Genomic DNA, 20,893 nt, shown 5'->3' on the forward strand with positions numbered 1-20,893 from the left:
ATAATTTCACATTTTATTTAAATCAGACTGCCTATGTAATGGTTTTAAATTTTATTGCCTAGGACCTTTAGTTAGGCGTGCAAAAAAAATTTCAATTTTGGAACATTAAATATTCCCCACTGAGGGGCCAAGTTATCTTTCGTTAGATCTCCCCATTTTCCCAAATACTTGCAAGTTGAAAGTTCAAAATTAACATACATAAAGCCACCTATAGTGTCAGGGGGCAGTTTTTCTTCACTGTCTCCTTTTTGGAAAACTTGTTTCCCATTTTATTTACTAATTTATTTTAATTTCTCCTGCAAAATTGCAAGCCTTTCTATGCTTTTGGGGGAGTATGTGTTTTGGATCTGGTTTATGTGCTGCTTCTGGGATGGACTTTCTCAGCTTTCACATTAAGACCATCTTCTTCCACTGGGTCTCGCGCTTATCCCACATGGTTACCAAAATGTGAGGGGGCTCAAGACACTAGGTGATTGACCCTTATGTGTGTCTTCCTCGATGAGCCAATAAAGTTCCTTCTGACCCAGGAACGGGGTATGTTTATTGGGTTTCCTTTATGAGACCATTACTGGTCCTGGGGAGTTCCCCCTGACACCTCCACTCTTACAGAGTGGAGGGAACAGTGCCTCTTGTCTTTATGATTAGGTACTCATAATATTCCTAAGCTAAATTGGAAAAAGCCAGGAGAAATCACAGGGGAAAATCGCAAATTTAGGTATTGGAGGAGTGTCTGGAGACAAAAGCCAACAAAGTAAAAACATACCAAAACCAAACAAACCATGACAGACAACAAATACCAAAATGCCTTCAAAGTTCTAGAAGCCACCAATACTAAAAACAAACCAATCAGAAACAAATCACTTCTGAAGCAAAAAAAAAACCGGATACTTTAAAGCAAACACTTTGAAAGCATGCAAGCAAACAAATATCTAAACAAAGAGGAGCCTTAAAATTGGCAGACTATCTTAAGTTGGATTTTTACATTTTCCTACATTTATAAGTTAAAGAAACATACTAATCAACCCTAAATACAGCTGGAATATGAAATATCTGTTTTTCTTGAAACATTTCTCCATTATTTAGATTAGCTATGGGAGAAGTGTTCAGAGGAAAAAAAGAAAAAGGAAGAAGAAAAAAATAACTGCTAGGAAATTTTAACAAATGATCAGACTCAAACATTCTTTACGAAGTTTGAAAGCAAGAAAAAAATCAAACTGGATGTCGAAACCAAAATATTTTCAAACCAAGCAAACAAAGAAAAACAATACTGTAAAACAAACACTTCAAAAGCAAACCAAAACCAATAAAGATATCTAAAAAGTAGGACCCTTAAACAAGCAGCTCAGAATAAACAAATGGACCATTGACCAAACCAAGGGCGGTCCGGGAGCTTAGAAATAACTCACCACAATCCATCTGAGGAGACACCTTCAGATGGCTGGACTCAACAGATTCATGCTGGTACCTGCTCCATCCAGGTGACTCCTCTGATGAAAACCAAGTAATTCTTGGGGGACCCATGTTGTGGTGCCATAACTGTCCATGCAAAAACTTAACTCTCACCCCAAAGGGTATAAGAGCTAATTTATTCTGGAGCCAAATATGAGTGACCATGGCCCAGGAACACAGATTCAAATTATCCCAAATTCCATGTTCCAGCATGGTAACAGTTCTACTTTTAAAGTAGAACAGAGAAAAGTCATAAATCAAGACACCTTTCAAATATATTGGTGGATACCTCAGGTAAGCAGGTCTTAGTAAAGCATGAGGTGGGGGGGGGGGTTCTGTTACAGGTCTCAGATGCTAACTGATGACATTCTTAGCTTTTTGATTGGTGAAACCTGGTGATCTGCTAAGTTAATATATTTTATTAGTCACAAGAATGTTAATTCAGAAACAGAGGTAGGCAAAGTGTGACTATAGGGTTAAAGACATCCCCAGATGATTTGTGAATAGGCTCCAGATCTGTAACATTCCAGACTCCCCACAGCCTTTCAGGAAATTCAGTCCAAGATGCAGGAATTCTTTCTGGGAACCTTCTTTCACACTTTATATTTAATCTTGCTGCAAAAGCAGAGTGCTGATTGCTAGCCCCCCTCCCCCGCATGGACTGTTCCCTCACCTGTGAGCACTTCCAACTATCACTCCTGTACTTCTTTCCTTTTTCATTTGTCACTCCAATTTATGGTTGCAAGGTAAAACAGTTAAATCTGAATTTTAGATAAGAAGTTTTCAGTTTACCCAAACGAAAGATATAGGCTAAGAACTTATATCTTTCGTTATCTGAAATTAAAATTGGCCTACTCGGTCTGGCAAACTGCTCTCCCTAGACCGTGAACCTCAAGAGGTTGGGAAAACTTTTATCTGTCCCCACGCATGTTCAGTTTATGTGCAAAGTGCCGGGCACTAGCCCGTTCTGAAGAAAGGAATGAAGAATTAAATGAATGGGTGACTGATAAACTGTCCTCAAATTAAGTGCTGTTGCACTGAACGCAGCAGTGGCCCCGCGACCTGCAGCCCAGCTGGGGTCATGCGTGCGCCGAGGCCTCGGTGACGTCATCACGCGCGCGCCCTCGGCTCACTCCCCTTAAGGGGCTCCGCACTTTTCCCACTGCAGTGAGTGGAGTTTCCGACAACACGCCTGGCCGCATTGCCTGCAGAGCCTTAGACCCGCCTCGGCTCCGAGGATCCGGGTTGTTGTCACTGGCCGGCCTCGGCCCGCAGGCTCCCAGTCCCTGTCCCTGGTACCCCGCAGCAGGCCTGGCCGCTCCCGCTCGGGGAGAGCTTGTCAGGGCCATGTCCAGGCCGAGCAGCGTTTCGCCGCGCCCGCCGGCTCGCGGCAGCAGCGGCGGCCCCGCTCCCTGCGGTCCTGGGGGCGGTGGCCGGGCGAAGGGACTCAGAGACATTCGTATCGACGAGGAGGTGAAGATCGCCGTCAACATCGCTCTGGAGCGCTTCCGCTACGGTGACCAGAGAGGTGAGGCTCCGGGCGGACACAGCAGACGCCAGCTCCCAGGCCCGCCCCCAGCTGGGCCGCGGAGGGGAGCCGGGCGCCCAGCGGAGCCGTAGCCTGCCTCTCGGCTGTTGGCCCTGGCGTGGGATGCCCTGCGGGTCGGCGGCGTCAGGTGAACAGGTTAGGTTGCTCTCGAGCTTAAGAGTCTCTTCTCCCAGGCCCTTCTGCAGTCCGGGGCCCTGAGGTAACGGTTTTTTAGGTGTTGGTAAGCCCCTACCCTTACATTTGCCTTAAAAAGCAGCTGTAGCCTTAATTCAAGCTACAGTAGTTTCATAAGAGCGGAAGGAAACCGACCAGATACGTAAAGACACTGGCAGCATATAGTGCTTTATTGAAATCCTGGAAGCATCAAGCCCATCAGACAAACTTACTGTGAAATGTTTCATATGTGATGAATTAGAAATACTTTTGAAAGCCTTGTTTTTGTAGTTGGTCCTGAAAATTTTAATCCATAAAAATGGCAATTATTGGAGTACAGAAATAAAGCCTTGACAGACGATGGTAACAACACCATTCTGAAATAGTGAAATAGGAGTTGTGTATAGTTTTGGTAACAGAGACGTTAGTGTTTCATGTTGAGGCTCCATAATGCTTGAGTGTATCTCATCTTTGAAGGAAATAAAGTTTTGTTAAGCAGGTAAGGAATAAGTTAAAATAAATACATCCATAGTCATTACACCAACCCAAGATTTCAGCACAAATACGTAATCTTTGGTGAACATCAGTATTTTACCATATTTAGTCTATATGTAGTTTAAAAATTAGTATTAGGGTTCTGATAGAGTAGTTACTGAATTAATACTTTTCACATAAAATATAATAAAATCGATTATACACTTACCTGTATTTTTCACATTTTTACTTACGTATGCATTACTTGTAAGAAAATTGTCCATAAATGATACTTCTTTTCCCATGTAGAAATGGAATTTCCTTCTTCTTTGACCAGTACTGAAAGAGCCTTTATTCATCGACTGAGTCAGTCTCTTGGTCTAGTCTCTAAAAGTAAAGGGTAAGTTTGTAGCTTTTACTTTTTGAAGATTATTTGCTACAGAAAAGGATAAATATATCTGACTACATTTTGTTGTTGTTGTTTGTTTGTGTATGTGTGTGTGTGTGTTTTGTTTTTGGTTTTTTGGGGGGACAGGGTCTCCCTGTAGACCCCAGCTGGCCTGGAACTGGCTATGTGGATCAGGCTGGCTTTGATCTCACTGAGATCTGCCTACCTCTGCCTCCTGGGACTGGGACTAGAGGTGTGTGCTACCATACCTGGTATGTTTGACTACATTTCGCTAACTAATACTGTTTTATCTTCACATTCTTAATTTTAGTATTGTAGATGAACTTATTTAGATCTATACCAAGAACAGCTCTTCCCTTCAGTCCTCCTTACCCCCCTGGCTAGTCAGGTGCTCTCTGGCTGAAAGCTTGCTTTCTTAACTGTAAAATGTAAAGGGTTAGTCTGCTCGTTTTATTTAAGGCTCTCTAGTTTATTTTGAACTTCTTGTAGGATTTAAAAAGAATGAATTCTCAGCTTCCTTTGTGCCAATTTACAGTGTTTTCTGGTCAATTTTCCCTTTAGTTGATAGCTTTTTACTTTGATGAAGCCATAGTGTGATAAGATTTGTTTTTCATCTGGGAATGAATACTTTGGATTTGATTTTTGTTTTTTAATAATTGCTTATCTTTTAATGAAAATCTTATTGGAGTAAATGCCCAATTTTACAACAGTTAATTTTCTACAGTTTTCTTTGACATTCTAGTCAGGTTTTGCATACCTAAAAGTTTACTTCATAATTTGTTCACTTTTTCTCAATGGAAGTCACTGGTTTTGGTTCTAAGAGCACATTTTTCTGAGCCTTTGGTTTGTTCACAAACAAAATTTCCTTCCTATGTTTCTTAGTTTTAGTTAGAAATGGAATTTGCAAAATGAGCTTGTGGAGAGAAATAGAGTATGTGAAAATATTTCCAATTACATTTTCATTTTTTTAAACTTTTTTTTATTAATTTGTTTTTTTGTGATTTTCATACAGTATAATTTGGTGCTATTTAAATCCCTCCCCAATCTGTACCTCCCCCCACTCTATAGAGTCTAATTAGTTTCCTCAAATGTCAGTATGGATCCATGGTTAACTACCAAGAGTCCCATGCTTGAAAGAGATTGTCTGTGCCCCTCCCAGCAGCCATCTGTTGCCACAGTTTCTTTAGGTGGAGTTGGAGTTACTTACCTACTTCCTCATGTCTATGTTGGATTTTTTTCTGGCTTACACTTGCATAGGACTTGTGCATGCTATCACCATTGTTGTAAGTTCATAAGTAACTGAGCAGCTATCTGGAAAACTGTTTCCTTGTAGTCATCCAGTACCTCTGACTCTTAGACTCTTTCTGCCTCTTCTTATGCAATGATCCCTGAGCCTTGAAAGGCAGAAGGTTGATATGGGTGTCTTATTCAGGGATAAACACCCTGAAGACTCTTGTTCTTTGCATGCTAGACAGTTGTGGGTTTAATCACCATCTGTTGCATAAAGGAAACTTCTCTGGTGGGAGTTGTGAGATACATTAATCTATGGGTATAACAATAAGCCATTAGGAGTCATTTTAATATGATAACTATTTAGTAGAAAACTAATAATAGGTTTTCTTTTCTGTCCTGTGACCTGTCTAGCCTCAGATTCCTAAGGCTGATATCAATGCCAGATATGGGTTCCATCCTAGGAGGTGGGCCTTCAAACCAAGCAAAGAGTGGTTGGTTACTCCGATAATATTTGTGTCACTATTACATCGGTGGGCCTATCTTACCAGGCCAGTTATTGTAGTTCACAGGATTCTAGCTGGGTAAGGATGATGATTGTTTTTTCTTTCTATTAGCATGCATAGCACCGTCTAGCACTGTGAACGTTAGCTAGTAGAGATGAGGCTCTGAAGTCAACACCAGCAAGATTTCTCTCTTGTTTTGTCTGTTGCTCATATCTTCAGCAATAGGGTCTTACCATCAAGTTCTGGTGGGCAACCAAGTCAGTATCTTCTAGAAAGGGAGTCCATTCCTGGAAGTGAAGTTTTTTCTTTTTTTTTCCTGCTTATGATGCCTAGAAAGGGCAATCAATCGTTGTCCTTTATTTTTTTTTGAGACAGAGACTCACTATGTAGCCCCAGGTGGCCTGGAACTCACAGAGATCTGCCTGCCTCCTGAGTGCTGAAATTAAAGGTATGGACCACTGTACCTCGTCCATTTTTTCCTTTTGGGAAGCAGAGTTTTAGAGGGTTGAACCCAGGGCTTAATACATACTAAACCTGTAGCACCGAGTTACATCTCTAGCCCCATCTTTCTTTAAAAGAAAGAAGCCATCAAAATGCCAATTTTAGTATAGCATGCAGGTATTATTTTTACCTTTTGAATCTCAGAAGTTATTATATTCTCATCTATAATTTTATTACCATTTATTTGTAGTTAATGTTTATTTTGTGTGTGTGTACGGGTGTGTGTATGAATGCATGTGTAGTGGTGTGTACGTGTACGTGCATGTGTGCGTGTGCGTGTGCGTATGTATATATGTATGTATGTATGTATGTATGTATGTATGTATGTATGTATGTGTAGGCCAGAGGTTGAAGCTGAGTGTCGTCAATCGCTTTCCCACCTTCTCTTTTTGAGACAGGGTCTCTCACTGAACTTAAGCTCACTGATTCTGCTAGTCTGGCTGGCTGCCATGGCCCGAGGACACTCCTGTCTTTGCCTTCCTAGCACTAGGATGTCATGTGCTTGCCACTGTGTCTGGCTTTTTATGTGGGTGCTGAGAATCTGATCTGAGATCCTCATCCTTGCCTGGCAAACACTTTACTAACTGCCATCTCCCTAGCCCCTTTAATTGACAATAATTTTATATATTTATGGGGTATAATGTGATGTTGATACATGTACACATTAGGGAAATCGGTAATTAGTACATCTGTTGCTTCAAATATTTAACATTTCTTAATGGTGAGACTATTTAAAATCCTCTTGAGGCTATTTTGAAATATATCCCTTATTGTTAACTATAGCCATCCTGCTGTGCAGTGGAACTTATATTTTCTCTAACTCTAACTTTATACCTGTTGAATGATGTCTTCCCTTTCGCCCATCCCTCAACATTTAAATTAAATTAAATTATTATTGTGTATGTGTTTTTTTGGTTGTTTTATTTTACAGGTTGCCCTAGCCCTACCCCACCTGGAACTCATTATGTAGCCCACGATAGCTTCGATCTCACAGAGGTCCTTCTGCCTCTGTCTCCCAGGTGCTTGGATTAATTGTATATGTGTTTGGACGTGTGAGAGAATGAAGAGTGTGCATTCCACGGTGTGGAACGTCAAGGCCAGAGGATTACTTTCATGAGTCTGTTTTCAGTTCTTTCCTACTCTGGGTTCCCGGGATTGAACTCAGGCTGTCAGACTTGCATAGTAAGGTCTTAAGTCTTTGAGCCATGTCACCGGCCCCTAACATTTACTTTTATGGTTAATAATTACATTTGGGATCACATTTTATTTTGTTTTTTTTTAATGTGTGATGTTCACATATCTAGCACCACTGTACCTCAGTTTGTTTTGGATAGAAGATTTTGTTTTTTATCAAAGCATAGTATCAGTTACCTTGGAATGAATACAAGATGAGGGGCTCTCATTGTGTTAATTTTCATAGTACACATCTCTACTTCATAGTTGTGTTCTCACAAAGATAATGTGAATATTTTATCAAAATTTTTATGTATATGTCATTATATTTATAGTGCCTAATGTAGAAGGAGAAACTCTAATAGCCATAAATGGAAAAAATCCGTTATCAAGTTTATTTTTTCTGCCCTATCATCCATGTTGAAACTGAACCCAGTGAATAAAATTTCAGCTACCTAATATGAATTACTTTCATTATAAATATAATCTTTGTTTGGAAGGCATCAGTTTGATCCGTTCTTTTTGGTTGTAGTCTTGAGGGAAGACACTTTACTCAGTTTTGTAATTCCAGCCTCCACCGAAGTGTCTTCTGTATCATAGATGCTCAATTCTTGAATGATGAATAACTTAAGAGTAGAAGGAAATTAAAGGTAAAGCATAAGAAATCTTGACGATAACTTTTTAAGAAAATTAAAGCATCTTCATTTTATAGATATGTAAGGTACTTTTTTCTTTTAAAATAATTTGTTGAGAATTTCATACATGCATATAAGGTGTTTTGTTCAAATCCACGCCCACTCCCTCCCCTCCAACTCCCCCTATATTTCCCCAACACTTTTTCCTGAACAACTTCATGTACTTTTCTTTTTTTTTTTTTTAAATGGGCCTTTTTGCTACTCTAACATTCCCCCTTCTGAAGAGGTAACCCTAAAATCTTTTAGGGATTAGATAAGAGCTCACAAATACTTTTGACATTTTTGGCCTTTGGAATAGAGTATATTACTAAGAGGCCCAAGAACATTTTGATTTTTAGCCAAGAAACTGGTTACTTTTCTTTGAGGTCTTTCTACCCTAATTGCCTAGCCAATTCCTACCTCTTGTTCTTATCACACCATCCCCTGAAGAGGGTACCCAATTGCTGATAGGGAATAGGGACACAGACCACTCTGGCTTCTTCCATGCTGAACAAGGACACAGGGTGAGGCAATTGGGGTACCCCTTCGGTGGGTCTCTCTAAAAGACTCCCAAATTGTATAACTCTTAACTGTAGGGAGAAAAGAATGTCCTCCACTGGTGCCTAAGGAGAAGTAAAGGGAAGAGTAGTTAGCATCACAAGTTCTAGACAGGGAACCAGAAAAAAGTCAAAACAGGACAAATTTCTAATGTTCCTGACAGAATCCATTGGGATTTCTTGACGAGAGCTTCCAAAAGCATTTCTCCATTGGGTTCCTCCTCATTTTTCTTTTGTCTAAAAAGGCTGGACTCGAGAGTAATGGATTCAGTACTTGTTTTCAGGCATTTTGATAGCTGTTGGAGTGGCTAGAATCAGTGTCAGTTCCCTCTCAAAGGCTTCTAGATAGGGGGAGAAAACAAATTTAGTTATCGTTTTAGAACAATAGTGGATTGTCTCTGTAAGGGATATTTTTATTAGCCAGTATACAGTGTTAGAGAACTAAAATGATTTTTTTGAGCATGTACTGTTAATTGAAAGATTATTACTGGATAGACACTAGACTCCAGACTGCTTCTCTAATACTTATTTCATTTCAGCATTATTTCCACCTTAGAATAATATTAATATTAATATTTTATGATGTATATAGCACAGCAAACTGAATAGATGACTTTGCTAACTGAAGTTTCTGGCTTCAGAAAGATCCAAGGGAAATGAACCTACTACAGAGAACATATTTAGACTCTAATCTCTGGTTTACTTTGAAAATAATTAAAATTTATAGACCAGGTTCTATTTTAACTATTCATTTTGTTTTCTGATTCAGAGTCTCAGGTAGCACAATCTGGCATTAAACTTGTTATGAGAGTGAGGCTAGCTTTGAATTCTGTGATTCTCATGCCTTCACCTCCCAAGTGCTGGAATTACAGATGTGTAACCGCACTCAACTAATTTAGACTATTCTTTGTCCCATCATTTAAGGTATTACTAAGCACTTAAAGAGGAAACGACAGCATCTAAAACCTACAGTTTATTAAAGCAGTCACTATGCAGAAATAAAGAATGTTGATACATTAAGAGCCCCACCTAGAAGACTTATTAGTCAAAACTATAGGTTAATCCTAAGTTTAATGTTTCTGTTTTTAAAAAAAAGCGTTTTACATTCATATATTTATCGTTTATATGTGTGCAGACACACATACCATGGCACCCATGTGGAGGTCAGAGGACACCTTGCAGTAGTTCAGATGGTCAGGATTGAGAACAAGCACCTTTACCTGCTGAGCCATCTTGTTGGTCTCAGCTTATGCTTTTAGGAGATACTGTTGAGAAAATTTGAATGTAGCCAGGTGTGGTAGCACAGGTCTTTAATAACGCAGAGGCAGAGCAGGTGGATCTCTGTGAGGTTGAGACTAGCCTGGTCTGAATAGTGAGTTCCAGACCAGCTGGGGCTGCAGGCAGACCCTGCCTCAAAAACCAAACCAATTGAGAGGGACTATAGGGGAGAGGGAGAAGTTGGAGGAATAAGAGGGAGGGGTGGAAATGATGCAAATACAGCACTCATCTATGAAATTTTTCCTTATTATAATAGCGTTCTTTTATTCAGAGACTCTACATTACACCTGTTTTCTTAATCATATGAATAATCCTTCCAAGTGTGTGTTAATTACTTTGGCTCAGAGCTATCAAATAATTTGGTTTTGCAGCTCTAGTACATAAAGCTGGGATTCCCACCCAGATCTAAGTGCCTTCAGAGCATGAGCCCTTAACCAGTACTCCTCTGCTAAATTCAGGCATGTGTTATTAAACCATTTAGAACTCATTTGAGAACTTCCTCTGCAGATAGTATATACTTTTAGAGCTGAGAAGACTTAAAAGACATGGTCAGTAGTCTTGTACTAGTTGAAGAAACAAACTCAAGCTATTATAGAATTGAAGGGCAGAACCATAAGCTTTGAAAAAAATATTTTCATTTAAAAAATATGTGATTGAAATATTTGTTGGCAATGCTTTGTTATACAGTTTTGGTTTAACTACTAATCTCTTGTAACAGGCTTTTGTGGGAACGTAACATTAGCAGCATACTATGGAAATATTCAGTGGGGCGTAGTAGTGTGAACAGTCACCCATCACCTTTTGAGTATCATTTAAGCTCTTTTGTTCAGACTTTCCCCCCTCTTTACATGTTCCCAGCATGTATTCACTGGTGCTGTTTTGTCTGCCAGGAAGTCTGCTAAAGTCAGACTTTAACACTTATGAGTAAATTAGCCTTATTTTTTTTTCTTTGTTGTTGATTTAAAATCGAATTTGTAGCATTCTGATATTTTAATTGAAAATAGTCTTATGGCTACTAGAGTCCAAAATCTGTCTTTCTTTCTTTTTTGGGGGGAGGGGCGGGGGTTAAACACCTTATCCCAAAGCATTTTGAGTTCACATTATATGTGAACAAACTGACCGTATATAGTAAATACATTATTTTTCTTAATATTCAGAAAGGGAGCAAATAGATACCTAACTGTGAAGAAGAAAGATGGATCTGAAACAGCTCATGCAATGATGACCTGTAATTTGACCCATAATACAAAGCATGCTGTTAGGAGTCTGATTCAGAGATTTCCTGTGACCAACAAAGAACGTACTGAACTTCTGCCTAAAACAGAAAGAGGAAATGTGTTTGCAGTTGAAGCTGGTATGTAGTTTCTGGGGTGTTTCCTTATTTAACCCATTATTTGATGATTTTTCTTTTTCTAACTTAGATTTATTTTTTCAAAACTAATGTGGGATTTTTTTTCCAGTTTTAATAGTATATTAGAGATGATTAAAAGTTGTGAAAATTTGGGATAAAATGAAGTGTTAAGACATAGCATGCAGTTGAACTGAATTTTTAAAGCATCAGAATAATAGCTACTGTGCATTGAATATTTATTGTGTGCTTAGCAGTATTCTTACCCTATATAGAACCTCATAGCAGCAACCTTTGAATGCTAAGAATTTCCCCTATTTCAGAGATGAAGAAACTCAAGCTCGGAAGACTTAAATATTTTAAGGTCACTCAAGTAACCAATAAACACTGCTAAGACTTGACTCTAAAGTCTGGGCCTTGATGCACTAATAAGTAAGATTTTAAATTAGGACTTTAGCTTCTGATAAGCAGTGGGGCAGAATTTTCAATAAATTAAATTACTCAAAGATCACTAATATATGTTAAAAAAACTTCCAGTGTGAAAAAATTATCATTGCCTAGTGTTACAGGATTTGAATAGTTATTGTTGCCTATAGAAGTAGGTCTGCAGTGCATAGAATATATAGTCCTAAGTATCAAAGAACTTGCTTTATTTATTCTTAAATTTTTGTTTATTTTTCCCATGTTGGGGATCCTACATCCTAGGCAAGTGCTCTCTCAATCAGCTATATCCTGAGCCCTAAAGAACTTGTATTTAAATGTAGGCATACAGAAATATTTTAAGCTACGTGGAGACTATGAAACATACCTTCTTTATTACCATTGACTTAGTTATATGTGGATATTCATTGAAATCCTCAATTGGGAAATTTGTATTTATACATATTACACTATTGTTTTAAGTGTACACATAACAATTTTAAACACACAGAGTATTTTCCCTATTTGTAATATGTTGTCATATGTAATAGGTCTTATAATGCACATTATTTCCTGCTTTAAAATTTTATTTATTTTTTGTGACATTACTTATAGAATCTTATGGTAAAACTGAAATAATTTATATGCTCAAAATTGTGCTTGTTTTGCTTTAGTGGTTATGGAAGAATTAAAATTTATTCATTGTCATGTGATGAATCAGAAATACTTTTGAAAGGCTTGCTTTTATAATTGGTACTGACATTTGTAACCTATAAAAATAGCAATTATTAGAGTATAGCAATTGAGGCATCGCTTCTAACTTTTTGAAGATTGAGTAGAGAAGAAACATTTGAGAAGTATTACATAAAATTACTTTTATGTTATACATTTTGTTTTCCTTATTTAACACAGATTTTCTGTTCTTTTATTCATTTTTGAAGAGAACCGAGAAATGAGTAAGACAAGCGGGCGACTCAACAATGGCATACCTCAAGTTCCAGTGAAAAGGGGAGAATCAGAATTTGACTCATTCAGGCAATCTTTACCAGTTTTTGAGAAACAAGAAGAAATTGTTAAAATAATTAAGGATAATAAAGTAGTTTTGATTGTCGGAGAAACTGGGTCTGGAAAGACTACACAGGTTTGTTTTTTCTTTGTTATTTGTAGAAGTTATTGTATGATATACTTTTAATTTTTTTTAGGTTTAATATTTTTTCTTTATTAATTTTTTTATTGAGCTTTTAAAATTTAATACATTTCCCACTCAAATCCAGACCCTCTTCCCCCATCCATGCCTCTCCCATCTGCCCGCCAAAACCTATGTACTCTGTCATACATGCTGAGTCCTACTTTTAAATTTTTGATTTCTTTCTTAAAATTTTTTTAAACCAATTTTTATTTTGTGTACATGAGTATTGTGCCTGTATATGTATGTAAGTGCATCCATGTGTGCAGTGCCTATGGAGGCCAGAGAGGACATCAGATCCCCTGGAACTAAAGTTACTGATGGTTGTTAGCTGCCATGTGGGTCCTAACTGAACCCCGGTCCTCTGCAAGAGTAGCCATTTATCTGCAAATTCTCGTTTTGGGAGGACTGACTCTCTGGAATGGACCTCCCAGCTTTCCTGAGGCTCAGCTGTGGCCCTCACTACACAGGTGGTCTTGGGTATCCAGGCCTTGATGGTGAACATCTCCCATTGCCAGGCTCCAAAAGGTTTTCCATTATTTTTCTATTACTCTTCTACAGCCCCAGTGTGCCTTCACTTATGCCCTAATTGAACTTCTAGAGATAAAAAATCACAGTCTGGGAAGTTTAAAAAAAAAAAAAAGAAGTAGAAAGTACTGTAATAACTGATATAATTTTCAAATTAAAAATATGTAATTAGAGCCAGGCATGTTGGCTAACGTCTTTAGTCCCAGTACTTGGGAGGCAGGCGGCTCACTGTGAGTTGAGGCCAGCCTGGTCTGCGTAGTGAGTTCCAGGCCAGTTGGGGCTACAGAGAGACCCTGTCTCAAAAAGACCAAAAAAACAAAAAAGATTTAGATATTAAAATATAAATCAAAATTCTGTATGTCTACTGTAATTTTTAAATGTTGTTTACTGACAAAAACTGTACTACCAAGCTTCAACAACAATGTGAAATTTGTCACTGTGAGTGTGCCATTCACTCCCTTTACAATTCTCCCATCTATACACAGTCAGTGTAATCATTTCTTTAAAGAAGTGTGATCATTTCTTAAAGCAATGCTAACAAAATATTTTTAAATTAAAAAAGACCAAAAGCAAAAAAATAAAAAAATCCTGTAAATAGTCTGATATTTTATTTAAAATTCCTTAGGCATTTTTTTTGGTATTACATTAGTTAGGAACTTTACCTTTTTTCTCTGTTAATATCTATTTATTTAAATATAGCTTTTACTTAATAATTTATTCTTTGCCCCCATGATTTAGGATGCCATTTTTTTTTTTTTAAAAAAAAACCAAAGCTCAGATTCTATAGTACTTGGGACTATATCTGAAATTTTTGTTATGTATCTTTACATTCATATTCTGTTGCTGTTCTAGAATCCTCCTTTGTACTTTTTGCGCTTTACATTATGCAGTGCATTGTTCTTCATTTTCTTCTACATTTTTATGTGGTTGCTTTATCATTTACAGTACACATAGCTAACAGAAGTATACCTTCAGGGCTGGTGAGATAGCTCTACAAGTAAAGGTGCTTGCTTCCAAGCCTGACAACCTTGAGTTGATCCCTAGGACATGGAAGGAAAGAACTGTCTCTGAAGTTGTCTTTTGATTTCCAGCCTCATGCAGTGGTGTGCACATACTCCTTTTCCCATAAATAAATAAGTGTAATAATTTTTTAAAGATATAACACTGTACTACTTTGCAGATAGTATGAATACCTTAAATATTAGTAACAAAATAGTCCTAATTCCTCTCTCCTGTCCTTGTATTGATAAACATACATATATACATACTAACACATATACATATACAGTGTCTGAACAGGCAATACATTGTTGTTACTAGTTGTAGGAAACTGTTATGTGTTAAGTCAATTAGGAATAAGAAAGTTTTTGCCAGGTATGGTAGCATATGCCTATAATCCTAGCACTAAGGGTCTGAGGCAGGAGGATTGTGAATTTGAGGCCAATCTAGGATATGTAGTGAGACGCTGTCTAAAAGAACAATTCCTTCTACTCAAACACAAATAAACCAAAAAGAAAACAAAGAAATTGCACATTCTTCCTTGAGTGTTCTGCATTTGTTTATGAAAATTAGAGTTTTTAGTATTTATTATTTTCCTTCTCTTTACATCTTAATTTTAAAGGTTTTCTTTTTGTTGTTGTTGTTCTTTTTGAGACAGGGTCTCCCTGTAGCCCAGCTGTCCTGGAACTCACTGGGTAGACCAGGCAGGTCTTGAACTCACAGAGAGCCGCCTGCCTCTGCCTCCCGAGTGCTGGGATTAAAGGCATGTGCCACCATGCCCGGCAAGGGTTTTCTTTTTAAAATTTTTTTTATTTTATGTGTATGAGTGTTTCACCCACATGTATGTAAGTATACCCATGTAGTGCAATGCATGTGGAGGCCAGAAGAGGGGATTGGATCCCCTGGCACTGTAGTTATGGACAGTTGTTAGCTGCTATGTGGATGTTGAACCAAACCTGGGTCCTCTGTAAGAGCACACAGTACTCTTAACTGCTGAGCCATCTCGCCAGCCCCTAAAGGGTTTTCTTTGCAAGGCAGGATCACTGGCAGTGAAAATTTCCTCAGTTTTTGTTTATCCAAGGGAATATTGCTCTTTCACTTGAAGGGTAATCTTGCAAAGTACAGAATTCTAAGGTCGTAGGTTTTTCTCTGAATATTTTGACTCTACTCTTGTTTGCATCATAGCCAAGAAACGAGATGTAATCCTTATCTTTGCTCTTCTATAGGTAAGATGTTTTTTCTTTGTCCTTTCGGATTTTTTTTTTATCTTGGATCTTCTGTAGTTTGAAAAAAATATTTTAAAAATCCAAGTGTGGTGGTGCACATCTTTAATCCCAGTACTCAGAAAGCAGAGGCAAGTGGATCTCTGTGAGTTTGAGGGCAACCTAGACTACATAGCAAGTTCCAGGCCAGCCAGGGCTATTTAGTGAGACCCTGTCTCAAAAAAATTTCTTTTTGAAAATTTTATTTTTATTTTACATGTATGAATGCCTGTATGTGTATATGTGCAGCACATGCATCCTGGTGCCTATGGATACCAAAAACAGGCATTGACTCTTCTGGAACTGAAGTTATAGGAGATTATGAACTGCCATGTGTGGTCTGGGAACTGAACCCGGGTCCTCTGTAAGAGCAGCTAGTGCTCTTAACTGCTGAGCCATCTTTTCTAGCCTTTGAAAAGGTTTTCTTTTAAAATAATTCTTACGTATTTATGTTTCTGAAAAAAATTAAAAGCATTCCAGGGGCTAAGGCATGTATGAAAAGATTTCATTTCACTCATAGTTAAATGAGTAAAGATATTTATATTTAACTATCAGATTAGCATTATTAAAAATTTGATGATACCCTATGCTTTCCAGAAAACTTCCTTTCCCCATTACTAACAGTATATTGCTTTGGAGGACAATTTGATAATTGTTCTATCTAAATTAAGAGTGGATATAGTATGAACATTTTTATTGCTTGCTAATGACTTATAATACATCTTTGAAAAAATATGTGAAGGGAGATGGTCACTAGAACATTGTTTTTCATAGCAATCAGTAATGCCAGTCAGTATCCACTTAAAAATGAAAATTACTTAACTGTGTAGTTTAAGTAATTTGTTAAGTTATAGCAGATCTGTGTGATAGAACGTGTAGCTATTAAAGTAGTTAAGGTAGATAAAATATGTTAAATGAAAACTGGAATTACAACCATTGGGTACAACAATCATTAGTGTGATGTTTATATACATACACTGAACTGTGCAGTTTATTTTCTTTAAAGACTTCATAAGAAATGTAAACATAGGTACTTTGAATGGAAAGCACTGTGAGAGTTGGTGTAAGGTGGGGTGGGTAAGACTTTATTTTAAATCTTTATGACCGGCTTGAACTTTATTTATGGAAAAATATTCATGGCTCTAAGATTATAGGTTATTTTTGTTTTCTTCATGCCTTTCACTATTAAAAAATGACAGTGGAACTTTGAGTGTTATTTATTGTCTTTATGGTGTAATTTGAGGGAAAGTTATTCTTCTTACAGTAGTAAATATTACTATCCAGAAATATATTTCTCCATATAGTCTGATCTTTTGGCTTTCAACAGTGGTTGGAAGTCTTCCAAAATAAGTCTTGAATATTTTTTGTTAAATTGATTTAAAATATTCTAGCTTTAGTTTTCATTGTGAATAATATCTTTTAAAATTACATTTTCTCATTGATTATTACTGATTAAGTGAGAGTTGTTTTTAGGATTGTTTTATATTTTGACATGTTATGGAATGATTTTTAATTCTAAATGGATTTCATTTGATTTATTTAGATATTTCTGGGTATGCAAAATGAATATAAGCTCAGTACTTTAAACTTTGTTTTAGATTCCTCAGTTCCTTTTAGATGATTGCTTTAAAAATGGCATCCCCTGCCGTATATTCTGTACTCAACCACGACGATTAGCAGCTATTGCTGTGGCTGAAAGAGTTGCTGCAGAGAGAAGGGAAAGGATTGGTCAAACCATTGGCTATCAGATCCGATTAGAAAGCAGGTAAAGATAGTCTTCCTACCTTTTATCATTCTGAGGAAAAGACTAAATGTACCCATTTCACTAAAAATAGAAGAAGTGTTAGTCAAATGATTATTTTGCTATCAGTAAATCTACATTCATATGTTGTCATTCTAAGCTTAGTGAGGTTTTGAATAGTTTGAGCCATAAATAAATCCCATTTCATGGTTTTATGATGAAGTGAAAACTATTTCACATTGCTGAGCCTTAGTTTCTTTCTAAAATAAGGCCAATAAACAATCTAGGTTTTAGAACATAGATCTAACATGAAGTTTAGATGTGCACTCAATAAATGTTAGTGACTGAGTTTTAGTGACATAGGTATAGTTGAGTGTGCCTTATCCAGAGTACTTGTGATTAGATGTGTATCAGATTTTAGAGTGCTTTAGATTTGGGATATTAGTGTAAACTTTACTGGTTGAACATCTGAAATGCTTTGAAATCTGAGCACTTTGGATTTTGGATTTTTCAGACTGTAGTACTAGTGATACCTTCTCAACAAGTATTCGTGCTTCTTTGTTTTTAGTAGTGAGTAAAAGAGTGTTTTTCTCAAGTAAAAATTGCTTAAGGTTTTATACCTATTTAAATTTTTAAACAGAAAAGTATATTACTTAGTTAATAAAAAGCCATTAGTGAGACCCTGCTGTCTGAAAAAAGAAAAACAAAAAAGAAAAACAAAAGGCTATTAGTGATGAAATCAGTGAGATTGTCAGGCACAATGTATATATTTCAAAAATGTTAATAAGCCATATGTACCACTATAGTATTATATTAATAATATTTGTTAACATGCATATAAAACTAGTGTTTAAAGTTTTTCTTTGATTATATAAAGAATTTGTAATGATGCACTTTATTTTGATTTTTGTTTTTTAAAGGGTTTCTCCAAAGACACTTTTGACATTTTGCACGAATGGGGTATTGCTTCGTACACTGATGGCAGGTGATAGCACATTGTCAACTGTGACACATGTTATTGTGGTAAGAATATTCCTGAATTTGCCATTTGTTACTCAGATAGCTTAACATTGAAGTACATAATGACATTTTAAGAATAGGGCAAAATGAGAATGAGTGAGTTTACAGTTTTCAGTATGTTCTATTGAAGTTAATTTTTGTTTATAATATAAATAAATGTTTTGTATAACATGAAGGTATTATTACCATTGGGTGTTATGGGGAAAATAAACAGGTAGTTTAAAAAATATGCTCTTCATATATGAAAATGATGCATGTATTTAGAATTCTCTAGAAGTGGCAAAAACTTCTTTTAGTCTTTATATGTAGCTACCTGATTACTGTTTTAATGTCACGTATTTCCCAATTGTAAATGTTTTTTTTTTTGGTCTTTTTGAGACAAGGTCTCCCTGTAGTCCCAGCTGACCTGGAACTCGCTATGTAGACCAGGCTGGCCCCGAACTCATAGAGAGCCACCTGCCTCTGCCTCCCAAGTGCTGGGATTAAAGGCATGCACCACCATGCCCAGTGTAAATGTATATTTTATAGTCATTTAACATTATGGTTAAGTTGCTGAATTAGTTACTTGTAAAATAAGAACTACCCTGCTGGTCATGGTGGCACACGCCTTTAGTCCCTGCACTTGGGAGGCAGAGGCAGATGGATCTTTGTGAGTTCGAGGCCAGCCTGGTCTGTGTAGCTAGTTCCAGGCCAGCTGGGGCTACCTAGAGACCCTGTCTCAAAAAGACCCCAAAATAAATAAATAAATAAATAAATAAATAAATAAATAAATAAATAAATAAATATTAAGAATTACCGTTTTGGAGTTGGAGAGTTGGCTCAGTGGTTAAGGGCACTGACTGACCTGGGTTCAGTTACTAGCACACTCATGGTGGCTAAGAACCATCCATAACTCATTTCAGGGGATCCAACGCCCCCTCTGACCCCCATGGGCATTGTACAACATGGGTGCTGTATTTACATGCGTGCAGGCAATACACTTGTACTATGAAATAAAAATAAATTGCTTTTTTATTAAAGTATTCTAAGCTTTTATCTAGTCTGTATCAGAAAAAATTCATCAGCGGATTTTCACTAATCAAAGGACTCACGTGATCCTTAGTGGGTAACAAAAGCATATGTATACAAATATACATGGTTTTGTTGTTCTTATTGTTTGTTTCTTTCCTTCTGTTTGGTACAGGCTCTTACTATTGAATTGCTCAGACTGGCCTCCAACTTGCCATCTTGCTTTGGTCTTCTGAGCAGCTGGAATTATAAGGGTGTTCTACCATGTCCAGCCAGAAGCATATTAAAATTTTGCTTATATTAAAACTACATTAGATTGTAATAATTTAGAATTGGTTATAGTTTGTTTATATGATTATTTCTGAATTGTCTATAATACAAAATGTTCCCTGATATTAATTGGCCTTGTCTTTATTAATTTGAGCTAATGTAAACCCAGCAGTAGTGTTCTTTTAAAGACCAAGTCATCCATAATGCCTTACCTGATCCATAGTTTTATTTTTGTTGACTGCAGGATGAAGTACATGAAAGGGATCGATTTAGTGATTTTTTACTTACAAAGTTAAGAGATTTGTTACAAAAGCACCCAACTCTGAAACTAATTCTTTCTAGTGCTGCCTTGGATGTAAATCTCTTTATAAGATATTTTGGAAGTTGTCCAGTGATATATAGTAAGTCAAATTATCAGTTACTGTTTATAATTTTTGTGAAAGAAAACTTTGGGATGTGATTATGTATATATTTTCCAAACAGGATTTTGAAAGTAGATTCTGAAGTAGAAGGCACTTACTTATGTTTCCTCTGAAACAGGTGTCATAGTTGCCTCTAGTTTGACCTCTCCTTTTGCATTTAGAGCTCTTTGATGTGCAGTAAATCCAATTCTCTAATCTTAAAAAAGAAAGAAGCCTTTGTTTTTATCCTGTGTTTCTCTTTAAATACTGTTCTATAGCTTCTGCACCTTATTACTAGATCCCTTGGAACAGATGTCTACACTGTCAGTTTATCCACCTGCTGGCCTCAGGCTCAAGGCTGTTAAACTCCAGACTTACTCTTGGTTGACAATGTCTGTTCTAGGTACTGAAGGTGCGGCTTCCTTTCACTGTACACTTTACCGCCTTGGCTTTTTATCTGTCAGCATCTGACATTTCTGCTCTCCACAACTACCTCTCTGGGTTGTCTCACTCCCAGGCTATGGCAGTTTGAATTTAGTTTCCTGGCCTGTGAGAATTCCTTGTTCTCAGGCCCCTAGGGTATATCAGTTTTAAACACTGGGTTCTGTCTTACTTTGACCTTCCACCACAGCTCTCTGAGCCGGGGAACTCCTCTCTCCTGCTGACCTGGCAAGAGAAGTCCCTGTCTCAGCAAGACTTATGAGGCCTGGGCTTGTCCTGTGGGTAGGGACTGCCAGTCTCTTTTCATGGGGGCTGC

General features: G+C 37.2%; 1 protein-coding gene across 1 annotated transcript in view; it reads left to right on the forward strand.

The window, feature by feature from the left end:
• Positions 1–2,580: 2,580 nt before the first annotated feature.
• The window catches only part of Ythdc2 (YTH domain containing 2), an 87,814-nt gene continuing 69,501 nt past the window's right edge, over positions 2,581–20,893 (forward strand). Inside the window, exons 1-7 of the mRNA XM_008825254.3 lie at positions 2,581–2,977; positions 3,935–4,025; positions 11,111–11,307; positions 12,663–12,862; positions 17,295–17,461; positions 18,358–18,460; positions 19,980–20,136. Of these exons, the coding sequence (XP_008823476.1) occupies positions 2,797–2,977; positions 3,935–4,025; positions 11,111–11,307; positions 12,663–12,862; positions 17,295–17,461; positions 18,358–18,460; positions 19,980–20,136 (1,096 nt within the window). The 5' untranslated portion in view covers positions 2,581–2,796. The remainder of the gene's footprint in view (positions 2,978–3,934; positions 4,026–11,110; positions 11,308–12,662; positions 12,863–17,294; positions 17,462–18,357; positions 18,461–19,979; positions 20,137–20,893) is intronic.

The sequence above is a fragment of the Nannospalax galili genome, unplaced genomic scaffold (assembly GCF_000622305.1).
Source record: "Nannospalax galili isolate Female #2095 unplaced genomic scaffold, S.galili_v1.0 scaffold128, whole genome shotgun sequence".
NCBI lineage: Eukaryota > Metazoa > Chordata > Mammalia > Rodentia > Spalacidae > Nannospalax > Nannospalax galili.